Consider the following 22449-nt stretch of genomic DNA (forward strand, 5'->3'; position numbering starts at 1 on the left):
TCTCTGTACGGCAAAATGTCAGCCCCCAGTGCGCGGAGGAAGGCGCGCGGCGCACCGGTCCGTGATGAGCGCCGCCGACAGCCAATCGCCGCCGAGGCCGGCGGCGACCGGCGCTCCCATTGGGCGAGCGCCGCGCTCGCGCCAGCAGCCGCGCAGGGCTGCGCCGGGGCGTATGTGTCGGTGGGGACGGCAGCGGCCGCAGCCCTCGGCGGGGCCGCCGCCATGGACGCAGGTGGGTGGCGGCGGCGGTGGCGGCCCCTTCCCGCACCGCGGCGGGGGGTGGGCGGCTGCTTTGCCGCTCAGGAGCCCGTGGCCTGGCCCGGCGGCCGCTTGAGGCCTGTGGCTTCCCGGGGCGGCTTAGGCCCGGGTGGCCCGGCCTGGCCCGGAGCGGCGCGGCCTGGCCCGGCGCTCTGAGGTGCGGAGATGTCACCGCTCCCCGGCCCGGTTGCCGCCCCAGGGCACGGCTCTGGAACCGGGGTCCCCACCCCTGTGGGGGCCCTGCCCTGCGGGGTGCGGGAGACGGTGGTGGCTCGGGGCGGCCCAGCGATGGCTCCGTTACCGCCGGTGTCGGCCGCTGCAGGCCAGAGCCGAGGGGGAGCCCCCTCGGTAGGGAGGTGAATCCCCCCTCCTGCCCTTCCCAGCCCGCCTTTTGCCGTCGTTCTTAAAAATCACGGAGCTCTCCCGCGGTGTGGCCTGAACGGGGTTGCCTGGGAAGCGAACCAGAGGGCGAGAGCTGTGGCAGGGCAGGTAGCCCTGTGCTCCGCTCTGCTCCAGAGGCGCTGCGGCCGCCTTCTGCCGCGTCGAGGCGTGAGGCGACTCGACCGCTCATCCCGGCCCCTCATCGCCTTTACTGAGAGTGCCGGCAAAGCTGTTTGCAGTAGAGACTTTGTTTTCATACAAGGGGAGGAAAAAAAGACGAGTGTTGGTGCTTGGGTTGGGACTCACTTCCTTCTAGCCTTCGTGTAGTAACAGCTTTCATCCGCCCTCTGCAGAGATAAGTGTTGTTCCATAATAATGAACATTTTCTTGTGTCGCGTGGGCTCCTCCTTCATGTTGGGCAAGCGTGAGTATGGGGAGGGAATCCTTAGCTCTCGTCCCTCCGGACTGCTGTCTTGACTTGGTTTTGTCCTTGGTGCAGGCGCTGCTGTTGTCAGTGTAGTCCAGCCGATAGTGTCCCCACTTCCTGCCTGGCACGTCCTCGCACATCGCTGCATCCAGTCTCTCGCGTCTGAGAACAAAATGCATTCCAGCAAATGAACTTACACAACTTGAGTCGGGAGATATGTTTGTTTTTCCTCTATGTAAGCTTTAGAAGGCTTATCAAGGGAAGGAAAACCTTGCTGTGATAGACAGTAGGGCTGGCTCTCCTCTGTGCAAAGAGGAGGTGGGTCACTGGTCTCTGGAGCGATGAGAGCTCAAGCCCCTTCACATCCAGCCCTGCCCCCGAGACAGTCAGTCGGGTACCTGATGGCTTTGAGCTGTTTGCTCTGGGCCTCCCAAGAAAGTGCCGCTCTCCAGTTGACTGACTTTCCTCCCTGGCTGTGTCTTAACTCCTCGTTGTTGCTTAGATAAGTGAGATTTGTCCTGTTGAAAAAGCTTAGGAGAAAGAAAAGACTTAATCTTTCTTCTGCAAAGCCAGAAGTCAGGGTTCAGGCTGATCGGTTATCTGTTTTCTAGGCCTTTTTCAGCAATGAGCTTTCCAATGAATTTACCTTCTCGACTCTCTTGAAATATTCTGCATCCAATAGTGTTCCTCCACTCCGCTCTGCCTTGGGTGATGTACCTTTATCAGCTGAGGGAGATGATCATCTACTCCATTTCTGATTCTTTTGTGGCAGTGTTAATGGGAGGCTGAAGGACTCAGGGAAGGTGTCTCTAAGCTGTTGCGGGTGCTGCCTGAGGGCTGTTACAGTGTAGGAGAGAGAGGCCTCTCTAGAGGCTGGGGGAAGCCCAGGAAGCAATTTGGGAAGGGAGGTATTGCAAAGCCTCATTTTCCTTCAGTGTAATGCTTGCCATCTCTGCTTCAATATTTTGTATAAAAGGTTTTTTGACAAAACGTCTAAGCTGTGCTGACAAAGTGTAACCAAGATGATTGATGCTGAAGTGAACATCAGCTGTTTTGCTGTGTAAACCACAGGGAAAATCACTTGCCACGTTTCTATTTGAGTCATCAAAGATTTGACTTGTTGTTATTTGTTTCCCAAAGTTGATAGAAAAACAAATAGCTTTGACTTTCGTAAAGCAGATGAAGTTAGTGGCTGTCAAGGACTTGATACTTGCCATAAACATGTATCTTGCCTTCAGCACGTTTTCAAACTGACATCACCAGGCAGGGTCTGCTCCCCAGTGCCTGGCTGTGCTTCAGGGTTTGTTTATGTGGGAGCTTATGACAAGTTGGGATAACGTTTTTAGCTTGGCTTTTTCATTGTGCAGCACAAGAATATAAGAAGGGAGGCAAGATTTCACCCTCTACCCTAATTCTATGTATGGAGACAGTTTTTCTTGGTCTATGTCAAGATGATACGTAGCTTTTCAATAACCTTGCACATACTCCAGTTTAGTAAACTGATGTTGAAAGTCGCTGATACTGCAGGCACGTGCTGGGTGTGTCAAGGGCTGGTTCCTTGTGCTTCATACAAGGCAGGCTTTTGTGATGTGGCCTGTTACCTTGTAACTGAGTAGATCTAACCACGTGCCCAAAAGTGGAAAAGAACTCAAGTGTTCAGGCTTAATGCTTGTATTTAATGCGGTTTTAGTTTGAATGCCTTTACCTAGGCTGTTTAATATGGGTGTTTTCTGTAGCGGCGTGTACAAATCTTTGCCTTTTCTGTTGGGCTTTCTAGAGAGGGTGTGGGATGAGAAGGTTTTCTGGGACACTACTGCAGACCCCGTGGAAGGTGTGCCTGTGGGGCAGAGATCCAGCCAACCTCACATCATTCACAGCATGCCCGAGCTTCCTGGAAAGCAAGGCTGCCTTTCTGAAGGCGTGCTTTGCAGGCCTGAAGCTCTTGGCTTTTTAACTATAAATCCACTGTGCACTGAAAGAAGTTGAGCAATTGTATTTGATTGCACTTGGATTTTCTGCAGAGGCTGCTGCTCTACTGTTCTGGATGCTCAGAGGTCGGTATTTAAAATAGACTGAGGGCTTCTTGAAGGTGAAGTTTTGGAGCGCTGCCCGAGAAATTTGCTGATCTCACCCGACTTCTGCAGCTCTGAAACGAGCATCTTCAGATAGGATTTCTACTCGGTGAATTTCTGGTTTTATTTATTTTCAGACCCGTTGCCTCTAACTATAAGAGGGAGAGAATGGCTCCTGTGCAAACTGTGACACTCTTTGTACCCCTTGCCTGAATTGTTTGAGTCCCACTGGCTCGTATTTAGCTCATCTGGGCAATAGCATAATGGATGTAATTTTGAAAAAGTGCCAGAGCACATGAAGGTAGATGTTTGTAAAGGAAACACTTAGTGGCTTCAAGCCTTGTGGGGAGTTTACTGCTCCCGTTATAACGTCATTGATACTAACTGGGAGCAATCACTTGAATTTCCTCCCTGTGAGGGTGAAACCTTAACTCCTGCATTTAGCAGCTGTGCCTTTTCAGATGGTGGCAAGTATTTTCTTCCAAAAAACCAACATGCTCACTAATGTCTGACCACATCTTTCAGATGCACAGCTCGACACACCGGACCTTTGCACAGAGCCCAGATGTTGGGCATTCAGCTGAAGGACTGCAAGTCTGGGACTGTTCTGCCACATGTTCAGTGTCATGGCACTTGCAGTTTGCAATTTTGTGTTCCCTGAATACACAACTGGTCCAGCAGGCAGCCTGGGGATCCCTTCTGCCCACTGACCCCTTCCTCTCCTAGCTTTGATTGAAGGGGAAAGACTCCAGCAGCCCATTTCCAGCAGATCCTTGCCGTGAAGCTGCCAGTTGCAAATCCTGTGCTTGCTAAGGACCTGGTGCCCTGCAAAATGTGTTGCCACAGAGGATGTGACATTTGAGAACGTGAGGAAATAGTGCTAGGAAGGAGAAAGTGGGATGGTGGGTAGCTTGATAGATTCTGTGTAGCATCCTTGTTTCAGTCCTTTTATTTAAGCTATTTGAGACTCTTCTGACAGAGAGCTGGATTCACAGCAAGCTTGAGAAAATAAACCACAAAATATTCCTTGGAGCTTTAAAACGTATCTGAGAAGTTCAGTTTTTATATTAAGATCGTATCTGGTAACACACTGAATTCTAAAAAAACCTAATGACTACCCTCCCTTTGAGCTCTCAGAATAAACTTGTAATGTCTCATCCCAAAGGGAAACTTCTGAAAATTAAGGGAGAAAGTAGAAAGTGATGCACACTTGAAAACATCTGCAGAAGTCACATCACTTCCTTCCCTGGAAAGAAATCTCCAACACTGAACAAGAAAGGGGGCAAAGCAAGCCAAGCTATTAAGTGAAGATAGGCACAGAAGCATGGACTGCTGGGGATGTGTAAAGTTTGGCTAGTATATGGTAAAGAAATTCTTAATTTCCCTGCTAAAGTTTGTTAGAGGAGAAGACTGCATTAATTTGCCGGAACTTTTCTGTGCAAGCAGAGTTGCTTTGCTTACCTTGCTGTTGAGAAGCTGCATCACAGGATGGGAATGGGAGCCTGTGGCCTGTACTGTCCTAAATGTGCCTGAAAAAAGGCTTTTGACCAATTCACACAAGGAACGCGCTTTAAATCTTTTGGGCTAAGGTTAGGGCCAGAGTCTAATTCAAAATTTAATTTAGGAGCCTGTTTTACATCTCTGTTGCCAGGGATCCTGCTTAAACAGTAGTTGGTCTTAGTGATGGTGTCTTGCTGCTGTTACTTAAGTATTTTCTTTGACATTTGGAATTGGAATTTCAGGTCAAAGAGGCTGGGGCTAGAACACTGATGAGGTACCTACAGGAGGCTCGAATGTCTCGTGTAGCTTGTTTGCCCAAGCACAACGTGGAGTGTCCTAGACGTCTGGAAGGAGGGGGAGCAGAACCTTGTGGTGACTTTCTGGAGCTATCGTTGATGCAAATCAGCCAAGTTGTTATTTACTGGTGTACCAGATGATGCTTTGAAAAGCTAAGCAGGGAATGATTGGGAGAAAAGCTCATCTACAAATGTCTTCTACTTGTGAGAAGGGTGAGGTCTGCTGTGTAGGCAGCACTGAAGAAAAGCAGAAGGGAAGCAAAAAGCAAGGTGTGCACTACAGAGGGTGGTGGCTTTCAGAGAAGCAGGGCTGAGGTGGTGGTTTAGTCCATTGCTCTGTATTAAACTCATGTCATGTTACTGCAGATTTTATTGCATTTGCTGCGAGAGATATTTTCAATAGCCATTTTAACAGCTACAGAGCAGGCTGGTGAGTTCTGCTTTAAATTTTATATAGGTGGTTTGTTAAAGATTTGACACCTACAAAATTAGACGGTTCATTTCCAGCGTTCCCAGACCACTTTAAAGTGCTTTATTTCCAAATACAGACCTAGTGAAGCACAGTTCATCCAACACTCCTCTTTTTCCCCTCCTCGTTGCCTGTGCCTTTTGCACGAAAGCGTAAGCTGCCCTGATCCGAGGGCAGCCTGTGCTGCTGAGTTTTCTGTAGGGGTCATGCAAGAGGGTGGATATCTAGGCACTGATGGATGCCATGCTGTGAAGGAGTTTGTCTGTCTCCTGTGAATGAGTACATCTGTGCACAGCTCTGCGTTCCTCAGATTTTAGTGTGGTATCTGTAAAGGCAGTGCTGCTCCTCAAGCTGCAGGCTGGTTTCAGTGCAGGTGATGACTTCTGCTGGATTCGTTGCCTCTTGAGGAGGGACTGACTTGCAGAGCAAGTTCCCATCTTAATGTAATCTGTGCTTTTTGTGTCACACCACCACAAATTATATTATCTGAAAGAAGGATTTTAATCACTTTGCTCACTTGGAAAGAGGACCTCGATATTGTTGCTGGTGACATGCATGATGGTGCTTGTTCTGCTAAACAGACTGCAGCTGCCAGCTGAAGTCCTAGATGTTTTCTTGACTGTCTTCTGCACCAGGCAGAACCTGGAGCTGACCTAACCTGGAAATCCCTCTGCTTTTCTGCTTGTGGAGCGGCCAGGAGCGAGCCAGGGCTGCATCAGCTCTCTGTGCCTTCTGGAGTTGGTAGTTGCAGGGGCAGCCGTACCGTTTCTTGCCAGCCAGAGCCAGGTGCTCTGGGTGTGTAAGTTACTGGGCCACAGCAGCTCTGATTCTGTAGTTTTGTGTGATTTTTAAAACACAAGGAAAAGCTATGAAAGGTATGTAATTTCTTCTTTCTCTTCCTAGCTACTCTTACCTATGACACTCTCAGGTTCGAATATGAAGACTTCCCTGAGACCAAAGAACCCGTTTGGATCCTTGGCCGGAAATACAGTGTTTTCACAGGTATTTTGCGTGCATGATGCAACACTCCAGAGGACTTTGTTAGTGTTGCACTTTGCTTTCTGAGCAGCAAGGTGACTGCAGACCTTATAAGCACACTGCAGAGTCTGTTTGCTGTCAAAGCACGCAGACCATAACTGCCATGCTGCTGGCTGGCTGGCGATCTCTGCAGACTCTGGAATGTTTTTGTGCAGAAAGTTACCATACAGTAGTTATTGGGACTTGTGTCGTGAGGCCAGGATGGTTAAAGCAAAGGGATAGCTCAGGGGAAAGGCAAGAACACTGTTTACTGCTTCATAATTTGCCTATGGCCATAGTGTCTTTGGGTTGACTGCAGCTATTTTGGGGGAAAAAGAAAGTTTCTTCTGCACAGCGGCACTGTCCTGTTCCTCAGCCACATTTTGCCTTTCTGGTCATGCAGACTCTCTGAGGAGCAGAACACTGTTGTCGCTAGGGATGGTGAGTGGGAGATGGATTTAGCTGTGTTTGGTGCTACCCTCATGATGCTGAAAATTTTTCAGAGAAAGAAGAGATCCTGTTGGATGTGACCTCCCGGCTTTGGTTCACCTACAGAAAGAACTTCCCTGCTATTGGTACGTGCTGTGGACGAGTCTAAGTACCTCCCAGAAATGATGATAATCCGGTTATCTCTACCTGATAAAACAAGCATAACATTAATGCACTCCCATTTATAAGAATCTGAAATGCACTTCATTTAATTGATAGGATAGACTTTCTGTTTATCTGATAATGAGAATTCCTCATCCCCTTTGGTATGAGAGATAACTGATGTTAAAAAGGACACAAGAATGAGTTTGGGAAGCCTACCTAGAAACATCCTTTCTTTGAGCAACATGGTGTAACGTGAGTAAGTCTAACACAAAATATTGTTTAATGATGGTCTTAGGCTTGAAGTGGATTAAAACGATGAAAGCTAGAGATACGATACAGAAATTATCGCCTTTGTGCATCTGCTCTAGACTATGTGTTTTTAAGTGCCTGAAGTGACTGTTACACACAGGAACTGTAGTAATATGGGGACCATTTCCCAGTGAACTCGAAGGTGGATGTCTTTATTCCTTAAGATATTCTGCACAGTCTCTGCTGTGGTTTGATTTTATGTACTGGGTGGAAGGTATATCAAGACCTGAGAGCAGGTAAATGGGATTCCAAGCCCCATCTGTGCCCCCACTGTCAACATCATCCCCAACGATCAATGGGGAAAATGGCTCAGGTTTGGAAAAGAGACTTCTTGGTAACTGGTCCTTCTGGCTTGTTCTGTTCTTTCCCTACTGGGAAACACTTTGCCTAACAAGCTATGAGACGTCTTTGATGCAGTTTAATCCCTTTAAATTCACGTTTGTGAGCCATAGTTAAACATGCGTTTGCAAATGAAGGGTTAACGTGTTTAACTGTGGCTCACAAACACCACTGGGGTTTCTATATGAGTTATTATAGGGCGGGGAGGTGAAAAGAAATCCCATTTTCTGAGTCATTTCCCATTTACAGTAATGATACGATTTGCATGTCTTACAGTAGATCTTTTCCTTTTTCAGTCTTTTTTTCTCCCAGTCACCCCTTTTATTGTTGACTGCTTCTCTGTGCTTGCCCTTCAGAGGGTAAGGAGAATGTCTTCTGCTAGTTTTGTAAAGCATTATCAACTTTGGATGTTGTGTATGTTATTAATTGCTGGCAAAATTATAGAAGATAACTGCTGACTGTCCAGAAGTTGATTGAATAAAGTCCTCTTGGGTGATTTTTCTCTCCCTGTGCTTTTTCCTGCAAAGCAGTTGCATAGGAGCAAAAAAAGAAAGCAGCGTTACAAAGAAACTACTTCTAGCAGCTGTGCTAAGGCGCAGCTGACTGCATGCTTGTAAGACAGCTCACTTGCTGTGGTCACACTAAACATTTTATCTATGAAACTTGTAATAATAGCCAGAGCTTCAGCAGAGGAGCAGCAGCTTCCTTTTGAAGTTCTGTCAGGGAAGTGCTTCCAGCCTTGAGGCCTTTGTCTCAGACTTTCCAGCGTGAGCTAATACCCAGCTTATTCTCCGATATTATGTAGGATGTGGTTTTCTTGTTGCTCGGGTGGGGGGTTTTTTTGGCCTATGTTGTTCACTTTGGAATTTCATCCAGTCATAGCTGCTTATGATGTAGGAATTCCTTAGGACTGGTTTGTTTTGCATGATGAATTGTCTTCTCAAGATGAGGACTACAAGAAGTCGCCTGTAACGAGCACCTCTGTGTAGAAATGTGTCTCTGAATTGGGCTGGGAGTCTGCAACTAGGTTCAAGTGCTGTTGTGTTCCTGAGAAATTCAGCTCTCTTTCTAATTTGAGTTGTTTGGATTTGCCTTTGAAGTTTTTTTCCCCTTTCAGTTAGTGTTAAAGGGTTTTGTTTGTTTGTTTTTAAGGGATTCCATGAAGTTACTCACTGATAACTACACTTTTGTTTCTCAGCCATGGGTACGTGAGCTAAGGTCCTTATTTCCTGTCTGATTTCTTGGGTGAACCTGCTATCTGTGCAGACTTACAGTGCTTTCGTTTCTTCTCCCTCTTGTCACTGTTTTACTGTTCATTACATATTTATTTTCTGTCCTCATTTACAGGAGGAACTGGTCCCACATCTGATACTGGCTGGGGCTGTATGCTGCGGTGTGGCCAGATGATATTTGCTCAGGCCTTGGTCTGCAGGCATTTGGGAAGAGGTAAACCCACGCAAAGCCCATACTGAGTTCCAGGGCCATGTGCTTCCACAAGTGCAGTACTTGTAAGGGCAGCAGGTAACAAGGGCACAGCTAGGAATTTCTGATGGCTCTGTAACTTTTCTTTTAGTCTTCTCAAGTTCAGGGCTGTTGAGAGAACGGTCTACTGGAAACCGTCCAACAGGTTTTTCCCTGCTGTCTACAACTCTACATATAGTTGTACAAGCCTTAAAGCAGAGCCCCGTAATGCATGAGTTAAATCCACTGAAGCCAAGCATGTACTAGATTTTTCATATAGCTGAAGTTTGAAACAACTTAGTAGGTTGATGCTTGTTTATAGTTCAGTTTTGTCACAAAGTCCTCACTTAATTAGTGTAGTCTCCTCTCCCCGTTCTTGTGCTTGACTCATGCTTGGTCTGTAAGCAGCTATACCAGAACATTTTTTTTTGACACTTGTTGATGGCCTTTGAATTTTTGGGGGATGATTTTTGTAGTGAGGTCACCTGTTTTTTCCCGGAATATGTAGCTCACGCCTGTCAATGAGAAATTATAATCCTGTTTCCCATCTGTGGGTTAGAGGTACAATTTGTGTTTTCTGGTATTTTTTTATTTGATTTTCTGTGGGTGATAGTCCTTTATCTTAGCTGTGAGAATGCTTACTTTTCTTTTAAAATTAATCCTTTAGTGTTGGGAATGCCTTGGATGCCTAGTAATAAGATAGCAACATGAAAATCAGGTCAGCTGATTGGTGCACAGGGGAGAGAATTGTAGCTTTCAGCCTCTAGTTGCTAATAAATATCATGTTTTGTTTCCTATATCCCCTTGTCTGTCTTAGACTGGAGGTGGATAAAAGGGAAGAGGCAGATGGATAATTACTTCAATGTTCTTAATGCCTTCATTGACAAAAAAGACAGCTACTACTCCATTCACCAGATAGGTAAGAGTCTGGATGCTGAAGAGTGTGGAGATACTCAGTCTGTGTTTCCCATGAGTGCAGAACATCACTCTGTTCTTTTACTAGCTTAGCCAAAAAAACCCCAACGAGTGGGTCAGGTACCCATACATGATATTATGCTGCCTGTTTTCTGATGTCATGTAAAACTGCCACTCTTTATTGTGGGTTATGATGGATTTTTCTTCTTGTCTCCATTAAGGCTGTCAGGTTTGCCTAATGCTTTATTATTAGTGTTATATTCAGCATCACTTTCCGTATCCTAGTTAAGGTGAGAGGAACACGTGTGGTTGTTGTTCTCACTAGGACCTTGTCATATGAGAATGTTGTTGAGCAAAGAAATTCTCAGAAGTAGCAAGTGGACTAAGGAAGGATCTCACTTTGATATAAATTTCCCTGGCAAATAAAAGAGAAGCAGCCTGTTCCAGTTTTTCCTATAGGGTGTTAAGGCACCTATAGCTTCAGCGAACAGAACTTCAGACTACAGAGGTGGTCTGGTAATCAAAACTCCAAGAAAAATTTCTTTGGTAACACTGCCTTTTGAACTTTTGTGTTATTGCATGCTGGGGAAAGGATTTGCTTTACAGTCCTTCAGAATGTGCTTCCCTCTCCCATCTACACTAAGATATCCCATGAAAGGGTAGATTCTGCTGACTCAAAAACATTCCCAAGTGAGATTTCTTCCCTATTAAATACAAACTGTTTAGGAAGGGACGCAGTGTAGGTGGAATTATTTGCTAAATTATTTTGGTTTTTTCTTGTGATGCAGCCCAGATGGGAGTTGGAGAGGGAAAATCCATAGGTCAGTGGTATGGACCAAACACAGTCGCACAGGTGCTCAAGTAAGTGCTACGTTTTCCCTTTATATCTTTTGAACCACACAGTGGGGTCATTTGGGTTGTAGTACCTCCTAGCACAGGTTTCTGCCCATGGACTGAAGTGCAACTGTATGTTTTAATACTGTTAGCAGGCAACCTGCTTGACCTTATCGACCTGCTCGGGCAGGAACTTGAAGGGAGCCCTTCTGTTGTTTAGATGCTGGCAGGATGTGAGAGAAAACAGATTTCAGGACAACCCCCAAAAACCTCTCTTCACATCCCACAAGCAGTGTGCTTGCCACTAGAACAGAGTGCAGTACTCTGCAGCAGACCAGAAGCAACTGTCAGAGTAGATGATTGTTGCCATCGTTTGGATCTCTGCTAGCCTCTGAGTTGCCTCTGCTGACCTGACAACAGTGTCATCATTATCAAAAAGCTGCCAGTGAGCCATCACTAATGCATTAGCAGAGGAAAGCATTAATATTTGCTGCCTGGGTTCCATGGTGACAGGCAGAGGATCAGAGCGGTGCTGGAGCATGGACTGCCTTTAACTGGGACACACTGTATTTTGAGAAACATTCTCTCTCCTGTCACCCTTCTTCCCTCGCTTTGATTAGATGAGCAGGTAGCTCCCTGGAGTAGCCAGGATTGCCTACAAGCAGCTTTCCTGGGTCAGACCATATGCTGAATTAGCCCAGGATCTGGTATAGGTGATCAGGAGATAAGTACAGAAAGTAAAAGTAATTTTTTTAATTTGTTACTATTTTTTTTATTCTGTCTCACTTTCTAGTAACCAGCAGTTATTGGATTTGAGTTGGAGGTTGTGTCAGCTCTGTTGTACTTAGTAGCTGCTGAGGGACAAATTCCCAAGTGTGGTCCCATTTGTTTATTCTTCCAGCCATAATAACCAGTGACAAGGAAGTATACAACTCTAATACATGTAAAGAGCATGCTTTACAGCATCATTGATGAAAGCCAATCTCTTCTAATCCAGTTACTCCTCTCTGATACACCAGCATCTTTGTCTTGTACTTGCTTACTTTTTTTTTTTTTTTAATTTTCCTATAGAAAACTTGCAACTTTTGATACATGGAGTTCACTGGCAGTACATATAGCCATGGACAACACAGTAGTGATGGAAGAAATCCGTAAGTATCACATGGAGGAGGAATGTGGTACATCCTCCAGCAGCAAGGAGCCAGAAAAAACCTGAAGAGCATATAGTAGTACAACACAACAAGCATGATGTAAATGTTCTGTCTTAAAGCTGTGGCCAAGCATGCTAAAACCAGATGAGAATTGCTGTTCCAGGGCAAGGAAGCCCCTTGTTTGACTTTTGCTTCACGTGATAAAGCCTCTGACTTGGCACTGTGGCCTCTGGATCTGGAGAGAAGGTCTGCTGACCTTCAGATAATAGGTGGGAGCTGCTTGGAAGGTAGTGTCAAACTTGTTTATGGCCACAGGTAGTGAGCAGTAAATGACTGCTTCCTCTCTCGTATAATGGAGTAGGAGTGTCTCTGCTATTAGGCAGAGTAAGAAAACTAGAACAGATTGCTGAAGAGGAAAAGGAACAAAATTGGTGAGGATGGGGGAGGAGAAGAAGGGAATCCATCTCTGGAGTGGATCTCTCATCATTTAAGGAGTGTTCACTGCTTGTTTTAGGGTTTCTTTTGTTTTTCCTCGGTGCATCCTGACAACAGGCTGGCTCTGGAGGCTGAGCAGCTGTGCAACGTTGTTCATCCCCAGCATGCTCGCTCAGGCCATGGTGCCACAGTAACCAAAGCTGAATGCCTGCACTGCTGGTTGCTGCAGTCCTGCATAGGCCTGGCCACACAAGCCTTCCCCTTGCTTGCTTTAGACTAACTCGTGAGGCAGCGAGCTTACACAGCACAAAACCATGCAATGTTTTCTGCCAGCCTGGTGTTCTGAAACAGCATGTAGAACGGTCCAGTGAGCACTGAAGCTGGTGCAGGGCTACAGGTGAGATTGTGGCAGGCATCATTTTAGCTGGCTTCGGCTGCCACGGAGCCAAAATCAATTAACAGGCCTAGAGCGCAGGACAGTCACTTTACAAAGTCACATCTTGTCAGGTAGTCTCAGCTGAGTGGCCAAGAAACAAAGGATCTGATTGAGAAGTGCCTGTCTAACCGTAGGTACACGTAGTCCTGTGAAGGCATGTGCTAATGGCCTTGGCTTAAACAAGGGCCAGCATGAACACAGAAATTGAATTTATCTTTCATCTTTAGCCTGAAAACATTATTTCTAGAACTGAAGCATGCTGGCTGTGAGGCTTGGGTGTGCTGCAGGCTCTTGTCTGTGTGCCACTGACTGTTCAGCACTGACACTGCTTCAAGTAACGTGTCCATACAGCTTGTAAAGTGGAGGGGGTGTTTGTTTATTTTCCTCAAATGTAAATCATAATGTACATGTTCAGGGCCTGAGAATCACTGTATCAGTGGGTCTGATGTGTTGAATGTCTGTAGGTATGTGTTATATATCTTGTGCCCCAAACATCTGTCGATAGTGAAGCATTCAGAAGTTAATGCTGTTTCATACATTCGGTCACTAATACTGTTCAGCCTAAAGTTCATAGGAAATGCCTTTTGCTACAGCAGTGAAGAAACATCCATCTTTATCCCTTTTGAGTCAGTCTGTTGTGTCAGATTAGTTGGGCATTGGAGAATCCTGTGCATCAGTAAGGTGCTGAGAAACCAAGCCAGTAAAGCTAGTACCTGACAGCAGCAGCCACAGCAGGAGAGATGTGTCAAATCTGTTGGAATATGTTTGCAGTAAATGGTTTGGATCCAGCTGGGAAGCTTTCGGCAGGTTCCGCTGCGCTGTGGCACCATAACACTGCAAAGCCTGCCAAAGAAGCAAGGTGAATTTGGTCTGTGCCAAGCTCCCTATTGCTTAAACTTAGGTTAAATACGTTCATATCACAGCGCAGGATTGCCAGTTGATTTGCCTGATGAGGAAACCTGCAGTGACACCCCACTCAGCAACAGCCCTGGCTTGGCAGCTGATTGCAGATCATCAGAACAGGCAGGTGACCACAACAAACCCCACCCCACCCCCCGCCATGGTCTTTACTGTTTTTAACAGGATAAGTCACTGCGAATAACGACTTTCCATTTTCTCAGGACCTCCAGTAACTATGCTATGTCTGTGCATGAGAGACACACACATACACCTTTTCCCTCCTTGAGGGACAGTATAGGGAGCAACTGCAAACTCTTCAGTGCACGTTGTCTCTCATACTGAGGCTTTAGATCAGAGCCCTATTTCTTCTAACCTTGGGTGTAACATTCTCAGTGTTCAGCTGGGTTTGAAGCTTTGAAGTGAGCAAACATCCTGCTGAAATGGCTGGTGATGAAGGTGTTTGTTTACACTGTGTCCTACCTGCTAGAGTGTCCTGGCATTCAGCTTAGGTCTGGAATAAGTTAAATGAACCTCTGGCATTTTGTCTAATTGCCTTGGCTTCCTGATTAAAGTGCTCTGGGTTTCTTTGGGGGTTGGGTTTTTTTCTCCACACGCTCAGCAAGTAATGAAATTGGCTGGTGAGACAGGTAGGCTTGGAGATGTTTCTGGGCCAGAATTTACATAACCTGGTTGCATTACAGCCTGGCTGTATGTTTGTCAAGCCTGTAGAATGAGAATGCATAGTGCTTATGTCATGCTTACACCCTGAGGAGTTTTACTGCCCCATATTTTACAGGCAAAGCTCGTGCTGGAAGTGCAGTGTTTAATGATCATCTGCTTTAGGTCTCTAAAGCAGCTTCTGAAAGATCCCACAATAAAGTTTGTGAAGGCTCTAGTGAACTTCAGGAAAATTACAACTACTCTAGAGAGACACCATGGGTGAATATTTCCTGTGTTAAGCCATAACACTTTCCTAGTTCAGTCTTCATATCCTCCATGGACTCCTCTGGAGTTGAACACTCCTGGTTTTTCTCTTTGTGCCTACACACTTTCTGAATTCAGGACTCTTGCCTGACCTCCTAATCAACTCGTTCAACTTTTTTGGCACAGGGTGTTGCTTAGCTGTTTACCTTCTGGAAGAATTTGCATTTTAACGGCCCACCAGATGGTGGCTGTGAGTACAGCATGCTTTGGCGTAATCTTGATGTAAGCTTAGATGAAATGCTGAGCCCTACCAGAAGCCCTGCAGGGAGTACGTACATCACATGATCCCAGCACTGGACCCCTTTAAGCTTTTCTTTTTATTAAGCGCTGTAGGCTTTTAGTAAATAGCACTTGTGGATCAGAGCTTGAATAGAATTACTCAAGGCCTGGAAACAGAGGTTATTTCTGATGCTTTCTGCTCATGTTCCCTTTCTGTAGGGCGGTTGTGCCAGTCCAACTTCCCGTGTGCTGGAGCTGCAGCATGCCCTGCTGTGGAGTCAGACGTACTCTATAACGGGTACCCAGAGGAAGCGGGGGTTAGAGATAGGCTCTCACTGTGGAAACCATTGGTGCTGCTGATACCTCTCCGCCTTGGGCTCACAGAGATCAATGAAGCCTATATTGAAACACTAAAGGTAGGGGATCTGGAGCTGAATTCCTGGTGTTCTGATGCTTAAGGACCCTGTTGTGAATTAAGTAATTTCTGGAATTTGCTTTCGGGGCAAAAATACTCAGAAGTAACTATCCTATTTGCAAAAGGAAAATATATTTAAAGACAATCCTTGTCAGAGTTCAGGACATGCGTTCTTGCAGGCTATAGTCAGGAAAATGTGGGGGTTTTGGGGAGTTGGGGCTTTTTGGGTTGGTTTCTTTTTTGAGGATCTTACTTCACAACTTAATCTCAGTCCCTCTTTGCGTTTAGATGGTACCAACCTGCTGAAGCATTTGTTCAGCACTGCTGTACTGTGTTTGGTGGCAACCTGAGCATTAATGAATGTAGTGTTGCAAACTCCCTGTGGCTCTGAGGCTGGAGCTCATACTGCAGACTGAGGCTAGAAGCTGGCAGACAGTTGCAGGTTGGAGTACTGGGAGGCTGCAGAATTTAGGGTGTGCAGAGTACATGCACAAGACAGGGTGCACATTGTCTTGTCCTCATGCTAGCAAGCTCTGAGCTGCACAGGTAAGAGCGCTCCAAATTCACGTGAGGTTACTTGCCCTTAACTCAGTAGATGGTGCCTGGATACTGCAGCTGAATAAGGAACTTAAACTGTTTCCTCCCCAGAGCACTATTGCACCCTGATGACAGTTCCGGGGGATCTTGCCACTGTCTGCAGCAGAGCCAGGACTTGCCCCAACTGGGTCCTGGAGTAGTGCTGCTTCTTCCATTTGGTCCACCTGTGTGTTCCTGTCAGCAGTTAAAAGTGTTTTTGAGCTGCTTCTGTGTTCCTTGAAGGCCCTGTGTTGCAGCCTTCAGCCTTCCTGATGGAGCTTCTCTCCAGAAGTGGCTGTTTCTGCTGCTAGAGTTGCTGATTTTCAGTGTCCCCATCTTTCTTTCCCACTGCATTTTTGGATGTTTGCCTTTGTTGCCACCTGCTGTCTCACTGTCTGTCAGCTGTGTGTTTTCTGTATTGCTTTTCCAGCACTGCTTCATGATGCCCCAGTCCCTGGGAGTGATCGGAGGGAAACCAAACAGTGCTCACTACTTCATTGGCTATGTAGGTGAGTGCCCAGAGTACCGCAGAGACTTTCCAAGCATCTACCCCCAGCTAAAAAATGCTTGAGCAGTAGAGCTCTCCTGCTTGGTCTGTCATGCATGCTGCAGGGTGGTTCTTTCCTGCTGGAACTGTGGAAGGCTGCTGTGGACTGAACCTCTTTGCAAAGACCTGAGTGATGTAGCTTTGAGCAGTGGCCATAGTACAGGCTGTAAACTTCCACGGTGTAATGCTAAATGCTGTCTGTAAAGAGATGTGCATAGAGACTTCTTCCTACATCCCAAGCTGACCCTCCCTTTGGGGGCTTGGCTGGATTTAACTGTCCTTTAGTTGTCCCCTTCCTGAAACCCTACAAACTGTTGTCCTTTTACTCTCCTTCTTCCCTCTGATTTTCTCTCTGCCTGAGACCTCAAGCTGGTTGTGCTTTGGATTTCTGCGGCCTACCTGAGCTTACACAGGACCCTGGAAGGCATGTGCAGGAACAGTATCCAAATAGTGCCTGTGCCTTGATCCCAGGGTGTCGCTGCGGAGTGGCCCCTGTGGTTCTGCTGGCAGCTGGCTCTTTGCCTGGATGAGAAGCGTTTGGGCAAGTGGCTGAAAGCGAGTTGTCCCTAGTTGGGTTCCTTTGTGGGGTTACGAGAGCTGGCTCTGTCATCGCTCTTCCTTGGCATGGTTCCTCCTGTTGATGTCTCCTTGCCTGTCTGTCCAGGTGAGGAACTCATTTACCTGGATCCCCACACCACGCAGCCTGCAGTGGAGCCCAATGACAGCAGCTGTCTCCCCGACGAAAGCTTCCACTGCCAGCACCCTCCCTGCAGGATGAGCATTGCCGAGCTCGACCCCTCCATTGCGGTGGTGCGTTCCTGCTGCTTGTTTCCCATCACCCCAAGGAGCAGTGTGGTGGTCCCTCTGTTTTGCAGCTGTCCCTTTCCCCAGGGAACTGGCAAAGGCAGCGGTGATGGGTTGGGTACTCCACAGGCTTGCTGTGCTCTGGGCACCTGCTGCCGTGGGTTCCAGTAATGCTGGTAAAGAAGCTCCTTACGCAGGAAGCGGTTTGGTACAGGGCAATTAAAATGCATGGCAATTAAATGCCATTCCTCGTGGGGCAGCATCCTTCTCTCAGGTTTAGTTTGGGCTTTGATTCCTGCTGTTTGGTGGGTAGATCTGAATCCATTCCTGAAGCCGTATTATGATTCAGTGTGGCTTGTTTTCTGTTGAACCCAAGATGCCTGCCCTTTTATTCCATGCGGGTTATTTCTGCTCAGTTTTCCTTCTGCAGTAAAGCAGAACATTACATTGATGATTCCAGCACTTGGATAGTCTGGTCACATCAAGCATATGGGGGGTGTTCAGTTTAACAGGACAGTGTAAGCCACAGTTTTAAAGCAAGGCAGTTAGGTGGTGTAACTGCTTGCAGTCCTGGTCGTGTTGCTTGGCATTAATACAAGGCCTTAAGACTGAAATGGTCAATCTACAATATATAAAGATAATTTCTTTTTTTTTTTCCAGGGGTTTTTCTGCAACACAGAGGAGGACTTTAGCGATTGGTGCCAGCAAATCAAAAAGGTTTGTGTTTATATCACTGGAAAGGAATATAGGGTATTGTCTAGTTTCCAGACCGCTGCACAGAGACCATGTTCTCTGCAGCATGATCCCTTTTTCAAGCACATGAAAACAGTTTATTAAACTAGCAAAAAGGGCATAGCTCTTGAATTCTATTGATGATGCGAGTCAAAGATTTGAGAAACACTTTTTTCAGCTGCAGGGAAGTCCCAACAGATCGTTATTACCCCTTAAAGACCCAGCGCACCGTGAGTACAGAGTTGTTGGTTCTCATGGCTCCTCTCTTGCTCCGCAGCTGTCCCTGGTAAGAGGAGCGCTGCCAATGTTCGAACTGGTCGAACGCCAGCCGTCACATTTCTCCAACCCCGATGTCCTGAATCTCACACCAGGTGAGGTCATGCAGGGAGGTAGAGCCAAGGGTGAGCTGGTCCCTTTGGTTTTCCAGAAATTGTGTGGAATTGCACGGTGACTTCTGGTACGTTCCTGTTCTGCCTGGAGTTTGATCTGGAGCTCTTAGGTCAATTGATCTAGTCCTTTGGCTTTCAACTAGTGGTTCGCAAGTGTCTCAAGACAATTTTGAGAATGAGTCTGTGAATGATGATGATGACTGAGGGGAGGAAAAAACAAGTTCATGGGCTATCACAGCAGTGTGAATCTGTGATTTGTAAAGGATGCTTGAAGGAATCAAAAGGGTCCATTGAAAAGGCTGAAAAGTCAGTTTCTAGGTAATGAAAATGGTCAAAGACAGGGGTGGTCAAACTTAGTTCCAGTGTAAGGCACTCCTTCCCTGTGCATGTGCCTCTACCAATGCAAAAAGGAACAAGTGCTGGGCAGTATCTTGGCTGTCAGGCTCTGCTTACCGTGTTAATAGCGTGCACAAACATTGCAGGAGGTAAAGGGCCATTGACAGTGTCTGCCAAGAGGAGTGAGTATACGTGGACAAACCTACCCTGTCACCAGGCATTGGGCTGTGTCCTGTCACTTGCATCCTGCACCCTGTGCTTCCTTGCTCTCTCTCTCCCTTAGCATGAACTTTCAAAGCCTTCCTTATCTCACTGTCCTTCTCTGTAAGAATGCTTGATTCCCTTTAAACTGTCAATTGATCCTCGCCTGTATTAAATTGTCCCTAATTGCTGCCTTTCTTCCTCCTAAAAATGTTTTTGTAATGGGCTTCTTGTTCTTTTCCCTCTTCCCTATCTTGTAGAGTTCCCATCAGCTAATGGCTACTCTGTGTCTTAGTCCTACACCTCACTAGGAGGAGTAACTGTACTTTCACGACTGTCCAGCCCCTTATTTTTCTCAGCTGGTTGGGTTCTCTATGTTACTTAAGTGAAAGGGGCCACTCCTCTGAGGAGCACCTCTGGAAGTTGTACTGCCAGCACTCATGGGCACTGCAGTTTGATCAAAAACAGTGACACTAAGCATTTGCACACTCTACACTGTGGGGTTAAAGCTTGTCACAAAATATTCAAGGTGGCTCTGCAGCTTTGCACTTCTCTGTCCCCAGCCATCATTTATTGCAGTTTAGCTTTTGGCTGGCTGGTCTGCCAAGTCCAGCGACTGCTTTTTTGCAGACTGAGTCTCTCCTTTACTTCTCCAGTTTGCCCATATGTTCTCACCTGAATTTCCCCTATGGTAAAGTTGCTTTGCCTTTAGGTATGTGCTCCCTGCTTACCACAGAGTTGGAAGGGTGGACAGGAGGGATCAAGACCATTACCTTTCCTCACAAAATGGACTGTACTAATTGCTTTTGGGAGAGCACATGTTGTGTGATTACATTCCCCAGTAGTTGATCAAAGGCAACTATAGCATTAAACAAGTCTTTAGTACATGGGGGGGGGAAAAAAAATGTTCCCATATCACTTAATTGGGCCAGAAATCTTCATGGATATTAGTCCAGACCTGGCAAGTTTTCCTATTTTGAGCCTCTTGAGGCAGAACGGTCTCCTACAGAGCTGCTGCACAGGAAGGTTGTACAAAACAGTCACAGCACAGTTGCACACTGCACCAGGGCTGTGAAACGTGGCACCATATAATTCTCTCTGCACACCATATAATTCTCTCCAGTGCCTTTTCCATGCTACTGACATGTTCTCATCCCTCCTCAGAGCCTTCCTTCAGGTATGTCACTGAGTCTCTTGGAACATGCAGGCACTTGACTCTCAAATTCTGCTGCCTTCCCACTGCTGGTCTCACTGACGCTGAGCAGTCAGTGCGTCCCACGGAGGTAGCACTTTCTTTTTCTCTTGCAGACTCCTCTGATGCTGACAGATTGGAACGGTTCTTTGACTCGGAAGATGAAGACTTCGAAATTCTGTCCCTTTGAAAACAAATAGGAAAACTGACTCTGCAAATTTGTGTTATGTGTGGGGAGAAGGGGGGGGAGGGAAGCTCCTTCGAGAGCCTGGGGCTACCGGTTTTCATAGGCGCTTGCTGCCATCCCCGCCTCTTGTCCATCCTGGCATTCTGTGCAGCCTCTGAGCGGAGCGTGCATTGTCTGCATTGGGATGAAGAACCGAGTGGGTGTTAGAGCCTTACTGGCTGGAGTCAGAATTTCTCGGCAGAAGACAGTTGCTGGAAGTGGATGCAGTGGTGCTTAGGAGTTCAAAGCCTATCTGTTACATCAGCAGGTCAGCTGGCCTTCTGGGGGAGGCACAGAAATCGTTAGAGCGCTCAATCCTTCCATGGGGACTCCCCTCTGAAGCTTAAATAGAGCCGCCATCGTTTAGCAGGTGAAACGTACAGTTAATTCCTTTAGCAGCTTCTCTTCTCACTGGCCAACTTGGACTGCAGCTCACAACGCAAATGAACAGCAGACATGTCCCCAGAGGACAGCTGTGAAGCCCCGGGAGTGCAGGTGGCCGGGCTTCCTACAGTACAACTCCTGCTCATGCTTTGCAGTACACAGCGCTTCCTCGCAGGTGTAGTACTCCTCTCCTGCTCACATCCTATGAAAAGGAAGTTGAGGGAACTTACAAGTGACTGATAATTCAATAAGCGAAAGGCTGTCTGGGAAAGCGCGGAGCAGGCGCGTGCTGGTGGGGAGGAACATCTCAATCTTGGTTAAAATAAGAGCAGAATGGAAGAACAGAAAATGCGTGTTCTTGCTTGGTGAGTCTATAAAGCATTGTGCTTCTACAATGGATTATCTTCAGGAAATCTGCTTCGAGCAGAGAACTGGATTCTATAGTCCTGAGGGGGGAAGTAGTCCACAGCTGGGAGAGGCGAGACAGGACAACTGAGATCTGCCAGTCTGCCTGTGCCCCAGCATGCTGGCATGGCGTCTAGGGAATTAATCTTGTCGGTACCAAAAATGTGAGCTGGAAAATTCCTTGAGGTATCCTTGGTGGGTTGTTCAGCAGTTCCTCCAACGACTCCTGTTAGACATTCCCTTTCCAAAACAGAAGAGGTGCCTGAAGGCCGAGTAGGCTTCCTCGCTGCGTCGGTACCTTTCCCTTGTGTGTCCTGCCAGCTCCCCGTCCCTTGCAGAGTATGCGCAAAGGTACTGTAGGAGCTAACCTGGAGAAACCCATTTCATGTAAACATCCCAAAGAGGGCAGTAAGGATCAGAACCTCTTGAGAAGGTCCACTTATACTGGAAATTTTAGCTACTTTAAGATGATAGCTCTGCCTGGGGCCCTTCTCCACACAGAATTCAGAGAAAGGTAAACCGTGGAGGAGAGCTGTCTTAATGCAAACTGCAACAGAAGTTGCTGAAGTAGTCTCCTTCAGGCATGCTGCAGATTGCAAACCTGTTTACAAGGCTTTCATTTGTACATTTAGGATTGGAACCTGTCAGTTGATGCTTTTGTGCCCAAAGGGTGGTGACAGCTGCCTAGAAATGACCCATTTCCCCCATGGCTGACCTACTGATGCTCTAACTGTCCCTGTGCTATCCAAAAGCAGAGGTTTGAACTGGGAACCACAATGCTTCTGTCACAAAATTATTATTTGCTGCTTTCTGCCTGCTTCTCTTCTCTCTTGTAGTTAGGGGAAGAGGCAGCAGAGGAAGTGGGGCTGTGCTCCATTCATCTGCTTTCAATTTGTATCTGAATAAACAGATCTAAAATCTTTGCCTGTCCTAATATCCTTCACATCAATTGAAGGTGGTGGCGGGTGGTATCTAGTAACGCTGCAGCACGGTTGGGAATGCTGTCAGAGTGACTGCAGTTTTTACCCTCTTAGGGCAACGAAGGCAGATGGAAGCAAAAGTTGAACTGTGCAGCAGTGACTTTATCTTCCTTTTGGTGTATCTGACAGAACAGGCTGGCTGCTTGGGTCTGCCAGAGGGTGAGCACCTGCAGACGTGTTGGCAGAAAAGGAAAAAACACTTCCATAGCAATTCTGCTACCTGAATTTTAAGCAGCACAGCATCTCTCTGCTTCTAAAACAACAC

General features: G+C 46.8%; 1 protein-coding gene across 1 annotated transcript; it reads left to right on the forward strand.

Annotated features, from left to right (window-relative positions):
• Positions 1–15: 15 nt before the first annotated feature.
• Positions 16–22126, forward strand: ATG4B (autophagy related 4B cysteine peptidase). Its single transcript, XM_074833360.1, has 13 exons — positions 16–232; positions 6307–6405; positions 6924–6995; positions 9010–9108; positions 9941–10042; positions 10827–10899; positions 11944–12023; positions 15217–15413; positions 16419–16497; positions 17200–17345; positions 18000–18056; positions 18349–18442; positions 20306–22126. Exons 1-13 carry the CDS (start codon positions 16–18, stop codon positions 20377–20379), a joined length of 1389 nt encoding a protein of 462 aa, XP_074689461.1. The 3' UTR covers positions 20380–22126.
• The last annotated feature ends 323 nt before the right edge of the window (positions 22127–22449 follow it).

Source organism: Strix aluco, chromosome 9 (genome assembly GCF_031877795.1).
Source record: "Strix aluco isolate bStrAlu1 chromosome 9, bStrAlu1.hap1, whole genome shotgun sequence".
Lineage (NCBI taxonomy): Eukaryota > Metazoa > Chordata > Aves > Strigiformes > Strigidae > Strix > Strix aluco.